This window comes from Callorhinus ursinus, unplaced genomic scaffold, assembly GCF_003265705.2.
Source record: "Callorhinus ursinus isolate GAN/ISIS: 27379988/994484 unplaced genomic scaffold, GSC_fseal_2.0 scaffold1, whole genome shotgun sequence".
Classification (NCBI taxonomy): Eukaryota; Metazoa; Chordata; class Mammalia; order Carnivora; family Otariidae; genus Callorhinus; species Callorhinus ursinus.
The window spans coordinates 5,244,994-5,263,993 of NW_027397063.1; the positions used below are offsets into that span (position 1 = coordinate 5,244,994).

Below are 19,000 nucleotides of genomic sequence, written 5' to 3' on the forward strand. Positions count from 1 at the left end.
GGCGGTATTGTATTACCCTGTGATGTTTTGTCTGTACAGTTTGACTGGCCTTTGTTACTTTGAATGAACAGATGAATCTCAAATTAGCCTCTCGGTATAATCACACTTTTCACTGATCGATGTTAAGAGTCAATGCTCCATTGACAACAGGCAAATCATCAGGTTTTGGCATCGTGCTGGATGAGCACGTTTGAGAGAAAGAAGAAAGAAAGAAAAAAAACTCGTATCTTAAACGTGGAGTATCTCAGGCAATCCTAACACGGGGTAATGAAGAAACGAGACCATACTCTACTTTCGTAAAAGCTAGCCACAGCCCTGTTAGAGCAAAAGACACAAAGGTCCTGGCAGGTCCTGTTTAAGATGAATTTCTCTGCCAGCTCAGGGAATCTGCTAGGTAGAGCTTTGGTTTCCTTTTTTCTCTTTCCACTTACAATATTTACATGATTTTTTGAGATTTGCTTCCTTTAAATGATATTTCAGTAGTTCTAAGTAGATAATTAAATACTTAGATTTCGTGTCACAGGAAATGAAGGCTTTGCCAAGAATTAAGCCGATGAGAACACAAGGATATAGTATCAGCCTAATCAGGAACTTCGCATTTAGAGCATCCTCTGACACACATAACCAAAAGCCCTTTAAATCATCGTATATACACAGCCACCAAAACTCACCCTAAATCCTTTTGGATGATCCAATCTATTTGCTCAGAAATCTTCCCAACGAGTGACTCCGGGCCACCTCTGAAATACTATACTCTCTTATTCATTTGCAAAATCTAACTTCAAAATAATTATGAAAGTCCATTCCATCTCTGCAGCATATAAGAGAAACGTTTCCACCACGGAGAGGGGCTACAGTGAAGAGTATTCCAGCGGTAAGCTGGGTCAAGTATGCTATAAATTGGCAGGATAGAATCTGGGAAAAAGACAAGTCATTCAGCTAAAGTCACCCATGAGTCTCTTCCTAACAAACATCCTCATGTGACATTCTCCCCCACCTAACCCCCGACGTCCCGCGCACTGGCATTCATTAACGTGATTGCTAGACAGAAACATGAAGAACTCCTCCAGGTTTCCCATCTTCCCTAACTTTAAAAGATCTGAGCCTCTGCCATTTCGGGCTGACGAATCTCTTTCCAAGGAGAGAGGAAGAAGTAGAATGCCAGAGATCAGAGGAAGAGCGCACCGTCTTTGCTATCAAAACATTATTAAATTCATTCCTTTGACATTCTGACAGTAATTGCGCTGAGAGCGATTGGAATTTGTTAAAATTACTTTAAAAGCGTTGTTGAGAGTTTCCTGTGGGAGAGGCCAGGGAACCACGCACAGCCCTCGCTGGTTTTCCCTTGCTCGTCCAGGGTCCGCTGGGACCAGCAGACTCCGTTATCCTGGCTGATTCATTCCTGAGGTTTCTGCCTTTGTCATGGCCATAAACAAAGATAGAACCAGGCACACTCACCACCGTTGTTCTCCTAATCGTGGCAGAGCCGTGACACAACAGGCTTCACAAGGGTATTGTGGGAAAGAGCCAAAAATAGTGCTATTCACCTCAAATTTCTGAATGTTCCCTTCCTTGCTGATATAAACTCAAAGAGTTCTAATGAACCGAGATTTCATGACGACACGGAGAGATTCTCTCACCTCAGTGAGGAAACGATCCACCTGCAGGGACTGAGCCAGGGAACCACCCCGACGGTGGCCCTAGGCTTATGCACAAGGGGGCAGAGCATCCAATCCCATGAGTACAAGTTCTGTTAATGAAAGGCCTAGAGCTGCTTTCTTCACTGATCACAATCTGAGTGGCTTTCAAACACGTAACACACACCGTGAGAAGCTGAATTTTTAAAAATATGTGTCTGGTCCAAAGGTCAAACACAGAGTTGCCATGTGACCTAGCAGTTCCACTCCTAAAGGTAGAATTCTACAAAAGTGAAAACACATGTTCATGCTATAACCTCTATACGAAGGTTCAGAGCAGCATTGTTCACAGTAGCCAAAAGGTTGTAAACAGCCCAAATGTCCATAAACTGATGAATGGGTAAACAAAATGTGGTCTCTCCCTGCAACGGACTAGTACTCAGCCATAAAAAGGAGTGACGTACTGATGGATGGCACACTGGGGATGAATCTTGAAAACATGATGCTACATAAAAAGAAGTCAATCCTAAAAGACCGCATACTGTTTGTTTCCTTTTATATGAAATGTCTAGAACAGGCAAATCCACAGACAGAAAGCAGATTAGCAGTTGCCAGGCACTGGGAGGAGGTGGGGGGGGATGGAGAATGACTGTTGATGGGTACAGGGCTTCTTTTTTGGAGTGATGAAAATATTCCAAAATTAGATAGTGGTAAGAGTTGCACAACTCTGTCAATATGTTAAAACAGCTGAATCGTACACTTTAAAATGAATTTCATGGTATGTGAATTGTACCTCAATACAAAAAAATGTCAAACATATGCATGCATGTGTGTGTATGTACACATATATATACCCCCACACATGCACATAACGCATTTCATGACTTGATCTTTCTTTTTAAAATGATAATCAATGAAACATGACCCCTAATTTTTCTCAACAACCTAGAGTGATTATTAATCGTAATTTCAAGAAGGAAGAACTATGCATTTATTGGTGAAGTTCACATTTCCTTAGGAGGAAAAGAGGACCATTTTTATATATTTTTCTCTTTTTTTTCCATTTTCTTTTAATACAGAACTAAAAATGACAACATTGCTAAAAATGCTATTCCCATTCCCTTCTCCTCGTGGAGCTCCTCCTCAGGAGGGAACAGACTGGTCAATCAAACTTTTGTTTGATTTTCATAAGCATTCGCAAGGTGGGTCTGGCTTATGGGAACCACCCCTCCCTTGCAAGAGCAAGTTCACAATTTAAATGGTGATTCAATTCAGATGAATAAAACAGCTATTGAACAACCACCACATATAAGGCAAATACAGTGAAAACACCATCCCTAGCACTAGCTGAAAAACAATCTCATGCCATCTTAACATTGATTCTTCTTTCAGGCTCCTGAGCAACTGGTCTCATTATACTTTGCAAATAAAGACGAGCAGCCAGCACTTAACATGGCCCATATTATGTACCAAGCCCGGTTCCAAGCACTTTTCATATATTCACTCATAGCATTCTATCTATTAACCCTTACACCAACTACAAGACAAGTATCGTTATTATTCTCATTTTACAGAAGAGATTGAGGTTCAGAGTGGCTAAGTAATTTGCCCAGGGTCACACAACAATGAAAGGGTAGAGCCAGGATGCAAACCCAGGCAATCTGGCTTCTGATGTCACTCTCTTAACCCCACGATGGCATTAACCCAGCTCACAAAATAATTCCATGACACATGCAGAAGAACTGTAAAGCACGCTGCAACCATTCAGCCTTACGTAGAGCACACGGAAGCACTGTCGGGCCATTCAGCACAGAGTCGGTCATCAGCAGCAGGGCAGGGTCCTTACCTGTGGACCACCCCAGCCCGGTGCAGGTGCTCCACGGCAGAGATGAGCTGCCTGATGTATCTGCGGGCTTCAGACTCCTCCAGCCGCTTCTTCTCATAGATCTTGTGCATCAGGTTGCCCCCAGGACATAGCTCCATGACCAGGTAATAGCTATTCTCCGTCTCTAAGATATCAAGGAGCTGGGTGATGTTGGGGTGGCGGATCATCTGCTGAATCTGCCCCTCTCGCCGAAGGTTCTTGGTGACATAAGTGTCCTTTTTGGCTCTCTTCTTGTCAATGACTTTTATGGCCACCTGAGGAAACACCGAGAACGTGGCTGTTGTCAGACATCGCAAGCAAAGGTTATTCCCTCATCATTCACAAAAACCCTAGGAAAGTACATAGCTACTTCTCTGTACCAGGAGAAAACGCTTATAAAATAAGCATCAGGGGGAAAAAGGAAAAGTGTAACATCAGGAACCAGATCCAATTATTAAGAAAGAGAGTAAAAAGGCAAACTTGAATGGTCATCTGGAAGGCGCGGTGAAGAGTCAGTGTTGAACTTGGTTTTCCACAGCCTGAAACGCCAACTTCTACTCCAGCCAAGGGCCTCTCCTGGCTCCCTCTCAGGCTGAGCCATCATCCATCCAGGGGCTGGGATCCCCAGGGCCTCCATTTCTGAAAGAGCTAAATCTGTCCCCATCTTCAGTTCTAGGGTGTGGCTGGGGACCTGGGGGATGCCATGCCCTCTCCTTTCTCCCCCCCTTTCCCTGCCCTGCACCAGGCCCTCTGGCCTCCAGCATTCTCCTCTTCCCCTTGGTGAGTTATAGTGCAAGTTAGCTCTTGGCCCTACATCAGGATCCTGGTGGTTGCTGCTCCAGGGCTGTATCCCAGCTACCCACAGAACACCCCTCCTGGGTCACTGCCCTCACAATCAACATGTCACATGCACAGACCCTCCAGCTTTGTACAAAGGCAGGGAAAGAGGGAGGAGGGGGATTTTGTCTTTTCCGGCCAGGTCTGCACCCCTTCCCTTTGGTGGCATTCACCTCCCTGCTCACCAGGCCCTAAAACACACCACTGTTTTTGCCCTTTACGATTTCGCTCCTCTTGCTATGGGACCAGCCGCTGACATCATGTCGACTCCTTCTACTGATGCCTCCTCACCTTTCCTTCCTCTCTGTTCCCATGCCGCCGATCCGGCTTATTTAGGACTATGCCTCCAGCACCCAGACGCACCATCCCTGGGACTCGAACAACCCAAGAGCCATATGCATGGAAGGCTCCTGAGCCACAGGGTGTGGAACCCAAAGAGTGGTTCTTCCACCTCTATGTATTTCCTTTTTGTGTGATTATATTTTATAACTTTCATAATATACTCAACATATTAGTACAGAGTTATGATACAGATCAAAAAATAAATGATTGGTAGATGACTGATAGACAATATTTGCAGTGAGGAGTTCACACATTATTTTCCTGACATAGGTTTGTGATTAAAAAATGAATTCAGTCTTGGGGGCGCCTGGGTGGCTCAGTCAGTTAAGCGTCTGCCTCTGGCTCAGGTCATGATCTCAGGGTCCTGGGATCGAGCCCTGTGTCAGGCTCCCTGCTTAGGGAGGAGTCTCCTTCTCCCTCTGCCCCCACCCCTGCTCATGCTCACTCGCTCTCTCTCACTCTCGCTCTTTCAAATAAATAAATAAAATCCTTAATAATAATAATAATAATTAAGTCTGGCCACCACTAGCCTGGACTACGACATCAATGCCCTACCCCTTCTCCCTAGTGCTCGTCTTGGCTGCCCTTGAAGTCACTTTATACTCTGCCTCGAAATCACTGGGTCTGGAACTCTGATTTCTCGCTTAAAGCTCTTTGGGACTCACCGCTGTCTACAAGGCAAGGTCCACACTCCCTGGCCCAGCACTCAGGCTCCTCCAACCAGGCCAACCCCAGCTGCCCTGGGAGCTGGTCTCCTCTCCCTCCTGAATACACACTGGGTTACCCTCCAAGCTTGGGCTCGTGCCCCCACCCCCAACCCATCCGCACACCCCAGTCCTGAAGCTGCTAACTCAAGTCCCACCTCCCTCCCAGAGGGTGCTTTCTCTCCTTTTCCCTAGGGCCCACCACAGCCACCAGCTGCGGTCCCCCTGAGCACTCAGCCCTTGAAGCAGGGACCACTCTCCTCTTCATCACGCGCAGCTCTGCATAAACAGTAAGGGACCAACAGGTTACCACCCGAGCGAATCACTGAACCTTTTTATTTTTAACCATTGATGCAAAAATAGCTGTGAATAGCTTAATTTATTATCTCTTCTGGAGAGCAGAGTCTCACTTACTTTTTTTTTAATTTTTAAATTGACATATAACAGTACAGTAGTTTTAGGTAGACAACATACTGATTTGAAATGGTGTAGATCCTCCAAATGGATTACCACAATACATTGAGTTAACATCCATCACTACACATAGTTATAACTTGCGCGCGCGTGTGTGTGTGTGTGTGTGTGTGTGTGTGTGACAGGAACTTTTAAGATGTTCTGCCTCAGCAACTTTCAAATATACAAGACAGTATTGTTAACTATAGTCATCACGCTGTGTGTTACTAGCACTTACTTATCTTATAACTGGAAGTTTGTGCCTTTTGAACCCCTTCACCCATTTTAATGGGGGATTTTCAGGTCCTCAATCCAAAGATATGACTAAGAGGGGACCATCAGCCAACGGACCAGACAAGCTGGGGGTCTGCTGTAGCCCAAGTCAGGCTGAGGCTGAGGTTGTCCCCCCACAGAAGTTAAAGTTAGGCTCTGGCTATAGTTTGGCCCTGACAAGGTCAGGAAATGCTAGACTAAAAGCTTTAAAAACTGTACTCATTTGTGACCCTCCGCCCCCAAAAAATATATATACACACATATATACACACACATGCACATGCCCATAGACATACACAGACCTCTACAGCCACATATACACACACATGGGTGTGCACGTGCATAAACACGCGTGCACATACCCGTACGTATATATCCACTGTCTCGTGAGGGTGGAGAGAAAGAGGGATGCTGAAAAGTACAATTAGATTCTGTCTCTGCTTGAGTCTGTGTTACAATGTTTTAAAAATACACCCTCCGGCTACGAAATTCTTAAAAGTCCTATGAACAAACAATAGTCTGAAAGCCTGGCAGTAATACGATCTGCCTTTTTCGACAGAGCACACAATAATTATTAGGATAATTTATTTAGCTCTTCAATTGTCTGTCGTAAGTTCTATAAGGGCCACCCAAGGACTCTCAGTCCTATTTCCTGGACCGTGTGAATGGGGCCTAGCGAAGGATTTTGAGATGAGATTAACCGGGACCCTCCACGTGGGCCCTGAATGTCAGCTCAAGTGTCTTTATGAAATAGAGGCCAGGGGAGATTTCGCACAAATACCCAGAGGAGCAGGCTGTGGGAAGGAGGAGAGAGACGGCGGCCCACAAGCCAGGTCCCGCAGCTACCAGAACCATCGGAGGGAGCACGTCCCTGGCAACACCTTGAGTTTGGGCCAGTGACATCGACTTTGGACTTCTGGCCTCCAGAACTGCGAGAGAATACATTCCTGTTGCTTTAAGCCACCAAGTGTGCAGGGCTCTGTCATGTAGCCCCAGGAAACTAGCACACCAGATGTGCTCCCCTGTCATTGGGTACCTGGGTTCCCACCTTCTGCTGGTTCTGAGAAACCCCCCAGGTGAAGAGCCTGAGCCCCCCAAGTCACCCCATTAACCACCCCCTCCATTTCCACGCACCATCCCGGCCCCAGGCTTTTTACTTCACCCCCGACACTTATCACCTCTGCCTTAGTAATACTGAAAAACGGAATGCCGTTCTTGATTACATCAGCGTCATCTCTAACAACTGAAATGGGAAACACTGAGCGGGAAATTAAGGGAAAGGCAGTCAATGATCAGCAAAGGGAGGCATCTAATTTAATTTGACAGTAATCAGAGATTTGCAGGCAGAGTAGATCCAACACTGATTCTACAAGGTGGAATCTCAGCATGCTGATGGGTCTCTCGCCGGAAAGAGAAACTGCTTGAGTCAGGGGAGTTGTACAAAGTAAAAATTAAATGGGTGCAGACTCAAGCTGAGGACCAAGGCCGAGGACCCAACTGAAAGCGTGTGTTTAGGGAGGGGCGGGTGGTGGGGGGTGTCAAGGGAGTAGGGAAGCCTGGATGCCATCCTCGGCACATCAGGAGAAACAATCTTGCTGTAGAAGGCGAATCCAACGACTCCAGCTCGTCAACAGACTCAAGTTGCAAAGTCTCCCAAAATCTTACAAAGGGATCCGTTTCCAAAGACTGCCCCCATGTTCCTAAGAGGAGTTGCCAAGTCTTTCGGGAGTGGTGGAAAATGAACAGAGAGAGAATAACACGGCTCCAGTGGACCACAGTGAAACGGATTATTCACCAACTTCTCTCATTAAGTAAGAAACTGCATTTCTCACAACCTGGCAACTCCTACCGTCCTCCACCATCCCCCCTGCTCCCACCAAAAAAAAAAAGCCTGCCAATGATGGATAAGATCAGCAAATTTAAATAGCTAAGCTCCTAAGAAAGGAAAGGAAATCCCCCCAAGACCAAAATAATGAGTGTATCTAAGATAACTGGATGGCAGCTATGTAAAGATACAGGAGATGGGCACCTGGGTGGCATGGTGGGTTAAATGTCCCACTCTTGGCTTTGGCTCAGGTCCTGATCTCAGGGTTGTGAGATCGACCCTGACTCAGGCTCTAATCACTGTGGTGTCTGCTTGAGATTCTCTCTCCCTCTCCCTCTACCCCTCCCGCTTGTGCACGCTCTCTCTCTCTCTCTCTCTCTCTCTCTCTAAAATAAATAAATAAATATTTGGGGGGGGGAGATGTAGGAGAGAAGGTGTATCTGCAGGTAAGAAGATCCTAAGGATGAAAAGGAAAAGGTGGAGGAGTCGGCTCCGCATGGAAGGGGAGGAGCAACACAGGGAAGGGGGAGGAGCTCAAGTGCTTGGATCCCAATTTGACAGGAGAAAGATGAGTTGCAGAAAAGAAATCGTGCTTAATGGCCTGTATTAGGAGGAAAAATTCCAACACTGAATTGTATTTCAGAAGGAGGGATGCACAAAATCATCTGACCCCATCATGGCACACACTCGTACCTAAGATAATGTGCATAAAGCACTTAGTACGATGTCGGGCCCATAGTAAGTGCTCCTTAAATTGATGCTCTTACTATCATTACCATGTTACTTTACTGAAGCAACCTATAGAGAGGGTGAAAAAGCACTCCAGCTTAGTTCAGCTAAGAAAAAAAAAAAAAATGTGCGCTTCCTTCCCCCGGCAGATTAAAAAGGAAACCTGGACCGCATTTCGGCATCCCAAACTCTCTGGAATAGAGTTGCTTTTAAATCCCAAGGCAATGATTTAATATCAGCCTAGTCTCTCATCTTCTTTAAATATTGACTTAGTTGAGACTGTCTACATAGGATCAGAGTTAACAGGATTTAAAATTCATCCCTTCATCCTCGATCACCTCCACTGCCTTTAAAATTCATTACTCTCAAACACATCAAGAATTGTAGATGTGTCCAATCTCTAAAATGAAAAGACAGATGCAAAATGGATCTTCCATACGACTAAGAAAAAGAATGCTGACCAAAGACCTACTCCTTAATATCACAAAAACATACACGTATGTTTTACCCCTTCTACAATGTGTGCTGTGTTTTTGGAAAGTTTAGAGTCTTTCTTTAATCTAAGCGCTTTCATACCGTGTTTTAAATAATCAGAAGGCACAGGGAGTAAGAGGCCATGACCAACTGAATTTTCTTATTACGTGGAAATTAGCCAAAAAAGGAGCTTTCTTCCAGAATGCTTTGGTTTCTTTTCTTTTTTTTTTTTTTTTTTTTAAGATTTATTTATTTGAGAGAGAGAGTGCATGCGTGCACACATGAGCAGGGGAGGGGCAGAGGGAGAGGAAGAATCCTCAAGCAGACTCCCTGCTGAGCGCAGAGCCTGATTTGGGGCTCCATCCCAGGACTCTGCGATCATGACCTGAGTTGAAATCAAGAGTTGGGCACTTAACGGACTGAGCCACCCAGGCGCCCCCAGAATGCTTTGGTTTCTTAATGAATAATGTATGTTAAACTCAAATGACTCTTTTCTTCTTCAGCGAACATCTATTAAGCACCTAAAACACACCTGACACTGTTCCACACGCCAAGTATACACTATGGAAGAGACATGGATCTTCAGGCTCTCTCATGGGGAGAACTCAGATCCTCTGTTGTGGTTCAAGTTTACCATCTGTTATGGACTGAAGTGCGTCTTCCTGCCGCAAAATTTGTATGTTGAAGCCGAACCCCCAAGGTGACTGTATTTGGAGAAAAGAGCCTTTAGGAGGTATTTAAGATTAAAGGAGATAATAAGGGTGAGGCCCTAATCTGATAAGACTTGGTGTCCGTATAAGAAGAGGAAGAGCTACCACAGATCTCTCTCTCTCTCTCTCTCTGCTCAAGCACAGAGGAAAGGCCACGTGAGAACACAGCAAGAGGACAGCCATCTACAAACAAGTAAGGAGGCCTCACCAGAAACCAACCCTACACCTTGATCTTGGACGTCCAGCCTCCAGAGCTGTAAGAAAATAAGTGTCTGTTGCGTACACCCCCAATCTGTAGTCTGTGGTTATGGCCGCCCAAGCAGACCACAAGATCATCCCAGCATCATACAATTCCATGGGATTCCCTTATCCTGCAGAAGAATGAAAACCAAGTAAGAGCCAAGGGCTCATATCCCTTCACCAAGGGCTGGGGCCGGACCTGTTTCTTTCCTGATCTCACCTGCTTTCCACACTCCGGCAGGTGAGGGGGTGGTACAGCATGGCAGCTGGGCCTTCAGGCTCTGAGGTTCCAGAGCCTTGACTCCCAAGCCTGTCTCTGCCACTTCATAGCCCGGACCCTTCTAAGCCTTCGCTTAAAGAAAAAAAAAAAAAAACAAAAACGCAGGGAAGGATAATAGTGCATACCTCATAGGGGAGAAATAAACGAGGGCACCCAAGAAGGGTGCTCAGCACCAGGAGCATTCATGGAAGCCCTCAAGAAGTGTTCACTGCTGGGAGCTGCATGTTTTGTGCAAGAGGAGTGGACACAGAGCCAGGAAGCCCCGCCCCCAGACTCCCATCTCCACTGCTCCCCATCGTCCTCACAAGCAGGTCTGGGGCCCTCAGACCCCCCCCCCCCGGTCAGGCGGTCAGAGCACTGCTCATACCTCTTCTCTGAGCTCTGTCTCCACCATCCCCTCGGGGCTGCCGCCCCAGTCCTGCCCCCCACCCGGGCCAGGCCCCACTCCCTTCTGACCTCGGACAACAGCTTACTTCTCCACCCCGGACTGCCTCAGGTCACCGACGCTTCCCCAGCTCTCACACCCACCACACACGCTTAACGGTTTGGGACACCTTCACTGAAACCTCCAGTGTCTGGCCTCCTCTCTTTTGGGTTCCCAGCTTCTAGCTCAGTGCTTGGCCATTGGGGAGCTACTGGGGGAGAGAAAGGGAGGGAGGGAGAGAAGGAAGGAAAGACGGGAGGACAGATGGTCCCGCCAGTGTGCCACAGGTGGTGGGTATGGTGGCTTCCTGGTAACCTCTACTCCTGCCTTGGGTAGGTCTAACCACTAAAGCCCTCCCCATCCTCTGCTATAAGACAGGCAGACCAAAATCCTTCCCTTCGACCATTAAAATGATAAAATGTGGTGCCACCTATGGACGTGTTTCAGTCTGTGTGGGATTATGATGCAGAGACACAGACGCTCCCACTTTGAGAAATGTCACCTTCCGTGAGAGGCTTCCCAGACCCGCCAACTCCAGCTGCGCCCATGCCCTGTGCCCCCACCATGGCACTCACCATCCCTCACTCTATCCTGTGTTCTTACTGGGCTATAACAGGCTGACCCTCCTTCCCGGCACTACATTCGCTCACCTCCACACCCCCTTCCAGACTCTGGGATCGGCCCCGCTGGACCCCTCCCAGCTTATTTCAAGCCTCGTCCTTTTCCTAGAACCCTCTTCTAGAACCCCCTTCTTGGCATGAGCCCCACTGTCACTCCAAATGGTGGCTTACCCTTGCATGCCCAGTGCCTGGCACAGTGTCAGGAACAGAGGAGCTCAATAAACATGTACGAGAGGCAAGTTAAGGAAAGCGGGAGAAAAGGAGGGAGGACGGATGCCTACAGCCACCACCTGTGTGCCTTCTGGATGCCACTTCAGCCTGCACAGAAGCCATACAACTTAGACTGAATGCTAGCGGAAGCAGATCGGAGGACACTGCACAAAGTGTCTCCCTGGTGGCCCTCTCTGGGTGAGTCAGAGAGAGAAAGAAATTGGGGGTCACTGCCAAGCTAAAGGCAGTGGGCTGATGTCCCCTGCTCACCACACATGTACTGGAACCGTCCCGCCATCCTCCCACATAAAGCCGTTTCGTGCTTCCTAAGCATCCGGCTGAGTATGGGAGAAGTCACCAGGGAGAGAGGCGCCATGACCAGCGTTAAAGCGTGTGTATGGCACCCTGGCATTCCAGTGCAGAAGATCCGTCACTCTTCACCAGCCACCCCCTGGTGCCACCCTAAGTCCCTCTCACCGCCGCATCTAACTCGGGACTATGCATCTGCAGGAGAGCCCTTCTCCCTCCCAAACTTGTCTGACCCACCTGTCACCTTCTCGAGAGCAACTAATCGGGGAGGGGGAGGGGACAGGAAAGCTCTCCAAAAGCAAGGACCAACCCCCATTTCTCCCAGAGGAAGAGCCAAAGTGCTGACGACGCCCACAGCTCCCCAACACGCAGCCAGCTCGCTCTCTGACTCCGTCGCCCTCTGGTCCCCCTCCCGTTCCCTCAGCTCACCCACTGCCTCCTTACCGTTCCTCGGATGTGACAGGTATATCCCACCTGGGGGATGGGGCCGCACACTTACTCCCTCACCTCCAAGACTTTACTGAGATGTCACCTCTCAGAGAGGCTTCTCTGAGTCACCTATTTATAGCTATAACCACCCAGCACTTAATACAATTACTCTAGCCTGTTCTCCCCCACCTTGGCACTGGTCACTTCTTAAATCGTACACAGCTCATTGATTGGGTATGGAATCTGCCTCACCCTCGGATACTCAAGAAGCCAAGGCACCTTCCCATGCTCTCAGCATCCAGAAGAGTCTCTGGCACATAGACAACACTCCGGTATTTCTTGAAGGAATGAATGAATGAGTACAAGTGTTGCTGGAAGAAAAAGATTCTATTAACTACATCAGAATCTGTTATAGACTGAATTGCATCTCCCCGTCCAATTTATATGTTGAACACCTAACCTCTCACGTGACTATGTGGAGACAGGGCCTTTAAAGGGGTGATTACAAGTAAACAAGAAAACAGGGGGGTTCCCTTATCCAATGGGACAGGTCTCCTTATACAGAGAGGAAGAGACACCAGGGGTTCATGAGCATAGAGAAAAGAAGGCAGCCATCTGCAAGCCAACGAGAGAGGCCTCAGGAGAAACCAAACCTGCCGACACCTGGATCTTGGACTTCCAGCCTCCAGAGCTGTTAAGAAATAAGTGTCTGTGGTTTAAGCCACCTGGTTGTGGCATTGTGTGATGGCAGCTCTAGCAGCCTAATGCAGAACCTCTAGGAAAGTTATCAGGAATACTAGAATGGCTTACTCTGTAAATCGCATTCTAACAATAAAGTCTGGAGAACAATGCTGGACGAAATGAATCAGGCAAGGGGTGAGCTAAAGCCAGGAAGAAAATGACAAGGGGCTGAGGGCTCTGAGGCTCCGGGCTCCAGCCCAAGTCTGAGCTGGTGTACAAGGGCTGAAAACTGTGTCGATTAGCATGACCCAGTGGGGAATTCTGAAAATAAACTGGTTTCACGCCTTCTTTCCAAGAAACGTTATGTGTAAATGCACCCGAGTGGAACGTGTGCCTGCGTGCAGGATACTTATTTCACAGAAAGCAGAAAATATCCTTTGCTGGCTTTATAATTAATTTCAAGGTTGCTCTGATTCACAGAGAGACGATGCTAGACAGCAAACACACATCGCTGTCTTTTATAGGGGTCCATTAATTGCTGCTTTTTATGCAGCGGAGCGCGACGGCTTCTGACCCCTGGCTCCCCATGGCCACCCTCCCGCTGCTGTGCACTAAAATCTGTCTTCCTGTAAATGAGGGGGAAAAGTCTCCTTCCCCAATTTAAACAACAGAGCTCATTAGGACATGATTTGGCAACGATAACAGAACCCAGCGCTGGGTAAAAGCAAAGAACTCGACTCCGTTGGAAGGGAAAAAAAAAAAAAAAAAAAAGCCGGCTCGCAAGGTAAGCCCACCCCGTGGCGTTCTGAAACCTCGGTCGCTGGGGATTCTCTGTGCCCAGGCTCCAGCTCCAGCTCGGAAAGCAAATCACGTCCTGACACCCTGGAAACATCCTGCTGGTGGGAAACCAGAAACTGCTTCCTGCAAGCAAGGAAAAATGCAAACTGGAGAATTTTCAGAAGGCAAGGTGCACTGGTGGGGGCCGCATACCAAGGGCAGTAGATACGCAAACTGGAATTCTTATCCAGAGCCCATCTGCTTAGATAGAATATGCACGCCTCTGGTTGTCAAAATGTATTTATTATCCGCAGGATAAAAAGTAACCCCAAATTCTGGGGCCCAAAGTTCTCCACAACTCGGGAATCTTAAGGGGAGATGAAGTTCGAATTAAAACAGGTAGTGCTAAAATCATTTCTCTTTGGCTTTGGAAAAGAGTCAGGAGGCCCAGTTTGGCAACAGATGACAAGTTTGTTTGTTTGTTTTTTTACACCGCATAGAATTAATCTTGGTACTCCCCACCATGCTTGGCTCCTGAAGTGACAAATATATTGAATCCATAAATACCTAGGTTAAAAAACTGAATACCCAGTTGTCTCCAACTCCGATCCCCCAGCAACCCCTTCCTGCTCCATTTTTCTTCCAGTTTGGACCCGTTTTCAATTACCCAGAATATCACTTGGTGACAATGGAGAGGAAGCCTCAAATGACATCATCTGAAAGCCAATAGATGGATGAATCCAAAACAAAATGGGTTGGTTGGGCATGACTACCCCTGGCCATCCATCACTATCAACTTGCTGAAAAGAGGAGCTTCCCCACTGCCCATGTGGACGGGCTGTACCCCAACCCTCCCTAGCAAGCCATGTACTTAATAATGGTTTATTTTATGGTAGGTGTCCTATCAAAAGTCTCCAGAAGGTTCCTTTCTTGCCATGTTTATTGCTCTGGCCAGCCTTCTAAGGGCTTCCCTGCACTCCTTCAGGTCTCCCCCCCGCCTCCACACTGAGACATTAGAGTTGTCCTTCTAAGGATAGTTATGATCATCCTTTAAAATAAACTTGATTCCTTAATGAGAAATTAAAAAATCCTTCTTGATCTGGCACACCAGCCCCCCTGACCTCCCCCTCTGCTTTTTTTTTTTTTTTTTTTGGAACATTTTATTCTGAATAGCTTCCATCCTATCAACTTTCATTGACCCAGCTGTTTCTGGTCAAATATTTGCACATAATAGTCACAGTGAGACATGTGGTCCTTAGGGTCTTGGTTGTTCTTTTTTGTTATTTCCTTTGATAGGACACCTACCATAAAATAAACCATTATTAAGTATGTTCATATCTGTTGTGCAGCCATTACCATCCTCTATCTCCAGAACACTTTTCATCTTGCCAAACTGAAGCTCTGTCAGTCTCTTCAACAAATGGTGCTGGGAGAACTGGATAGCTACATGCGAAGAATGAAACAGGACCATTTTTCTACACCATACACAAAAATAAACTCAAAATGGATTAAGGACCTAAATGTGAGACCTAAAACCATAAGAGCCCAGAAGAGAGCAGAAGCAGTAATTTCTCTGACATCGGCCATAGCAACATTTTTCTAGATAGGTCTCCTGAAGCAAGGGAAACAAAAGCAAAAGTAAACTCTTAGGACTGCATCAAAACACAATCTTCTGCACAGCAAAGGAAAAAATCAACAAATCTAAAAGACAACCTACTGCATGAGAGAACATATTTGCAAATGACATACCCGATAAAGGGTTAGTATCCCAAATGTATAAAGAACTGATACAACTCAATGCCCAAAAAAACCCCAAATATAATCCAATTAAAATTTGGGCAGAAGACATGAACAGACATTTCTCCAAAGAAGACATCCAGATGGCCAGCAGATACATGAAAAGGTGCTCAACATCACTGATCATCAGGGAACGGCAAATCAAAACCACAATGAGCTACCACCACATGCCTGTCAGAATGGCTAAAATAAAAAATGCAAGAAACAACAAGTGTTGGTGAGGATGTGGAGAAAAAGGAACCTTTGTGCACTGCTGGTAGGAATGCAAACTGGTAGCAGCCACTCTGGAAAACAGTATGGAGGTTCCTCAAAAAGTTAAAAATAGAACTACCCTATGATCCAGTAATTCCACTACTGAGTGTTGACCCAAAGAATGCAAAAACACTAATTCAAAAGGATATATGCACCTCTATATTTGGTGCAGTATTATTTACAATAGCTAAATTATGGAAGCAACCTAAGCGTCCCTCGACAGATGAATGGATAAAGAAGATGTGGTATGTGTGTATACACACACACACACACACACACACACACACACACACACACACACACTGGAATATTATTCAGCCATAAAAAAAAGAATGAAATCTTGCCATTTGCAAAGACATGGATGGATGTAGAGGGTATAATGTAAAGTGAAGTAAGTCAGCAAAAAGACAAATACCTTATGATCTTACTCATATGTGGAATTTAAGAAACAAAACAAATGAACAAAGAAAAAAAAAGACAAACCAAAAGACTCTTCAATGCAGAGAACACACTGATCTTGGCTATTATCGTGAGTGACTATTAATGAGATATGTTACATTTTTTTTCATACTTTGCGACGTCTGACATGTATTTTTTACACTTAGAGCACATGTCAATTTGGATCAGGTATGTTTCCAGCGTTCAACAGCCACATGCGGCGAGTGACCAGGGTGTGGGGAGAGCGCTGTCCAGGCTTGATGGTTCTGGCCAAGTCCCTTACCCTCTGAGCCCTGGACACAGCACACTACCTTCCTGAGACAGAGCACTCAACAGAAAAGTCTGAATGAATGAATGAATGAATGTGTAAAGAAATGCTCCCCTGTCTCGTCTACAAGCTGTGTAGATTACCCATCACACAAATTTGTAGTGAGGATGAAATCGCACCTTTTATTATTTTTTTATTTAAATTCAACTAGCCAACATACAGTAAGTGCATCATTAGTTTCAGATGTAGAGTTCAAGAATTTATCAGTTGCGTACAACACCCAGTGCTCATCACATCATGTGCCCTCCTTAATGCCCATCACCTAGTTACCCCGTTCCCCCACCCACCTCCCCTCCAGCAACCCTCAGCTTGTTTCCTACAGTTAAAGAGTCTCTCATAGTTTGTCTCCCTCTCTACTACCACACGCCTTTTAGAACAAAACCAAGGGAGGAGTTCCAGAACTAAGAAATCCTGGACAAAAAAACCTAACCCCAATAAGCCTGAGATTATTCATCTGAGGGGGTAATGGCGGCCAAAGTACATCGCGCAAAGTGCTTGGTACACAGTAACCATTTATTAGCTGTAGTTACAACTGAGCAAACACAGTGACAAGCCAGTGGGACAAGGTAAGATTGATCTCTGCAGATAGCGCTAATGGGGGAGAAAACAAAAGTCAGGACTGCTCTGGGAAAGGGGGCTATTTCATGGAAATAATAGTTGTGCATTAACTGAGCCCAGGAATCCTTATCAGCCCTCCCATCTCCTGCCCTTGGGACTGTTGGTGACCCTTTCACATGAGGTCCTCAATAAACGTCTGCAGATGGCTTCCCCATGCCACGTGCGCACATGGCTTCCTTCCCCTCCACTTCAATCACACACTCAATGTCAGGGCCAGCCCCAGTGCCTGTGTTCATCAGAAAGAGAAAGCCAGGTCTTTTTTCCACTCTGATCTGATTTATACACAGACATTTATGGTGTCAGTCTGTATAAAAGCAGAATTTGTGTTCCTGCAATGACACCATAAATCCTCCTGGCCTCCCTTCCACTCACTGGGAATATTGAATGTTCTGCTTCCACTGACAGCAGATAATGGCTCTTAGGAAGGGCAAGGAATTCACAAGAAGATAACAAGGGAACTTGGTGGGAGGTGTGTGCATGTTTGCACACATGTGTGCACAGGGTGGGGGTTGCAGGGAGAAGGCCTGGGTGAAACCCGAACCCCCGAGCACTTGATTCTTTCTTCTTTCTTTAAATACGGATTGTTCTTTCCATCATTATAATAAATCTCTCCCAGCGTATTCATTTGCAAAGGCTGCCACAGCATAACTGCTTAAACAACAGAAATTTATTTTTTCACAGTCCTGGAGGCTAGAAGTCTGAGATTAAAGTGTCAGCAGGGTTGGTCTCCTCTGAGGCCTTCCTCAGCTTATAGATGGCTGCCTTCTACCTCCATCTTCCCATGGGCTTCCCTCTGTGCCTGTGTGTGTCCTAATTTCCTCTTAGAAGGACACCAGTCAGACTGGATTAGGGCCCATCCTAATGACCTCGTTTAAAAGTAATTACCTCTTTAAAGATCCAAATCCAAATACAGTCACATTCTGCGCTACTGGGGGTTAGGACTTCAACATACGAATTCTGCGGCGAGACAACTCAGCCCATAACCCCCACCAAAACTTCTCACAAATTGTAGTATTAAGAGAAGGAGCAACGAATCCAAAGGAAGCTTGCCAACACTTCCCAGTGGGAGGCAATGTGATCTAAGGAAACTCAGTTTGAATCATCATAGTGCTCTGAGTTTCTTTTTATCTCTGTCACCTGTTTTCCCTGCTTATGAGTTTCAAAATACTACTCTGGGTCATTAACTTTTCCACAAATAAGCACATCCTTTAGGTCTTAACTTTGGACATCTACCTCCTGCTTATCTTTGGAAAAGGAGGCCGCCACCTTTTTATTTGCATTTGTCACAGTGGATTTTTTTCCTTTTCTTCTCTTTTCTTTTTTGGCTGCTTTTAGGGATACATGAAGTTTAGGAAACATCAGATAAATATGCTTTCTACTCTTCACCATTTGTCCACTTAAGGTTTAGCAAAAAAAAAAAAAAAAAAGTAAGCAGAGACAGAAAATGGCAACAAAAGTAAAGCCAAAAAGATTTCCTGAAGCAGATCCCTGTCAAAAATCTGCCAGAATTTCAATCTTTGACCATAAAAAAAAAAAAGTCCTTTGTAGGGTATAGTCACAACTTGAATACTCGACTAGAGAGCCGTGATTAAGTGCTTAGCTTACGGGAATGGGGGGACTTGAGATGGTTCTAGGAAGAAACAGAACTGGTTTTTGGCTCCATCCTCCTTAAAGAGGTCTTCAAGCCTCTAGTAGTGACTGCAAGTATCTGCTGAGAAAGTCACACCCATCCCCAAAGGGGCTGTAGTT

The 19,000-nt window shown here is 46.1% G+C and overlaps 1 protein-coding gene across 4 annotated transcripts in view; it reads right to left on the reverse strand.

Moving 5' to 3' along the window:
* HUNK (hormonally up-regulated Neu-associated kinase) overlaps positions 1 to 19,000 on the reverse strand; it is a 101,048-nt gene that overhangs the window by 56,330 nt on the left and 25,718 nt on the right. For all 4 annotated transcript variants that reach the window (XM_073891242.1, XM_073891239.1, XM_073891236.1 and 1 more), the window contains exon 2: positions 3,484 to 3,776. In XM_073891242.1, coding sequence (XP_073747343.1) covers positions 3,484 to 3,776 — 293 coding nt within the window. The remainder of the gene's footprint in view (positions 1 to 3,483; positions 3,777 to 19,000) is intronic.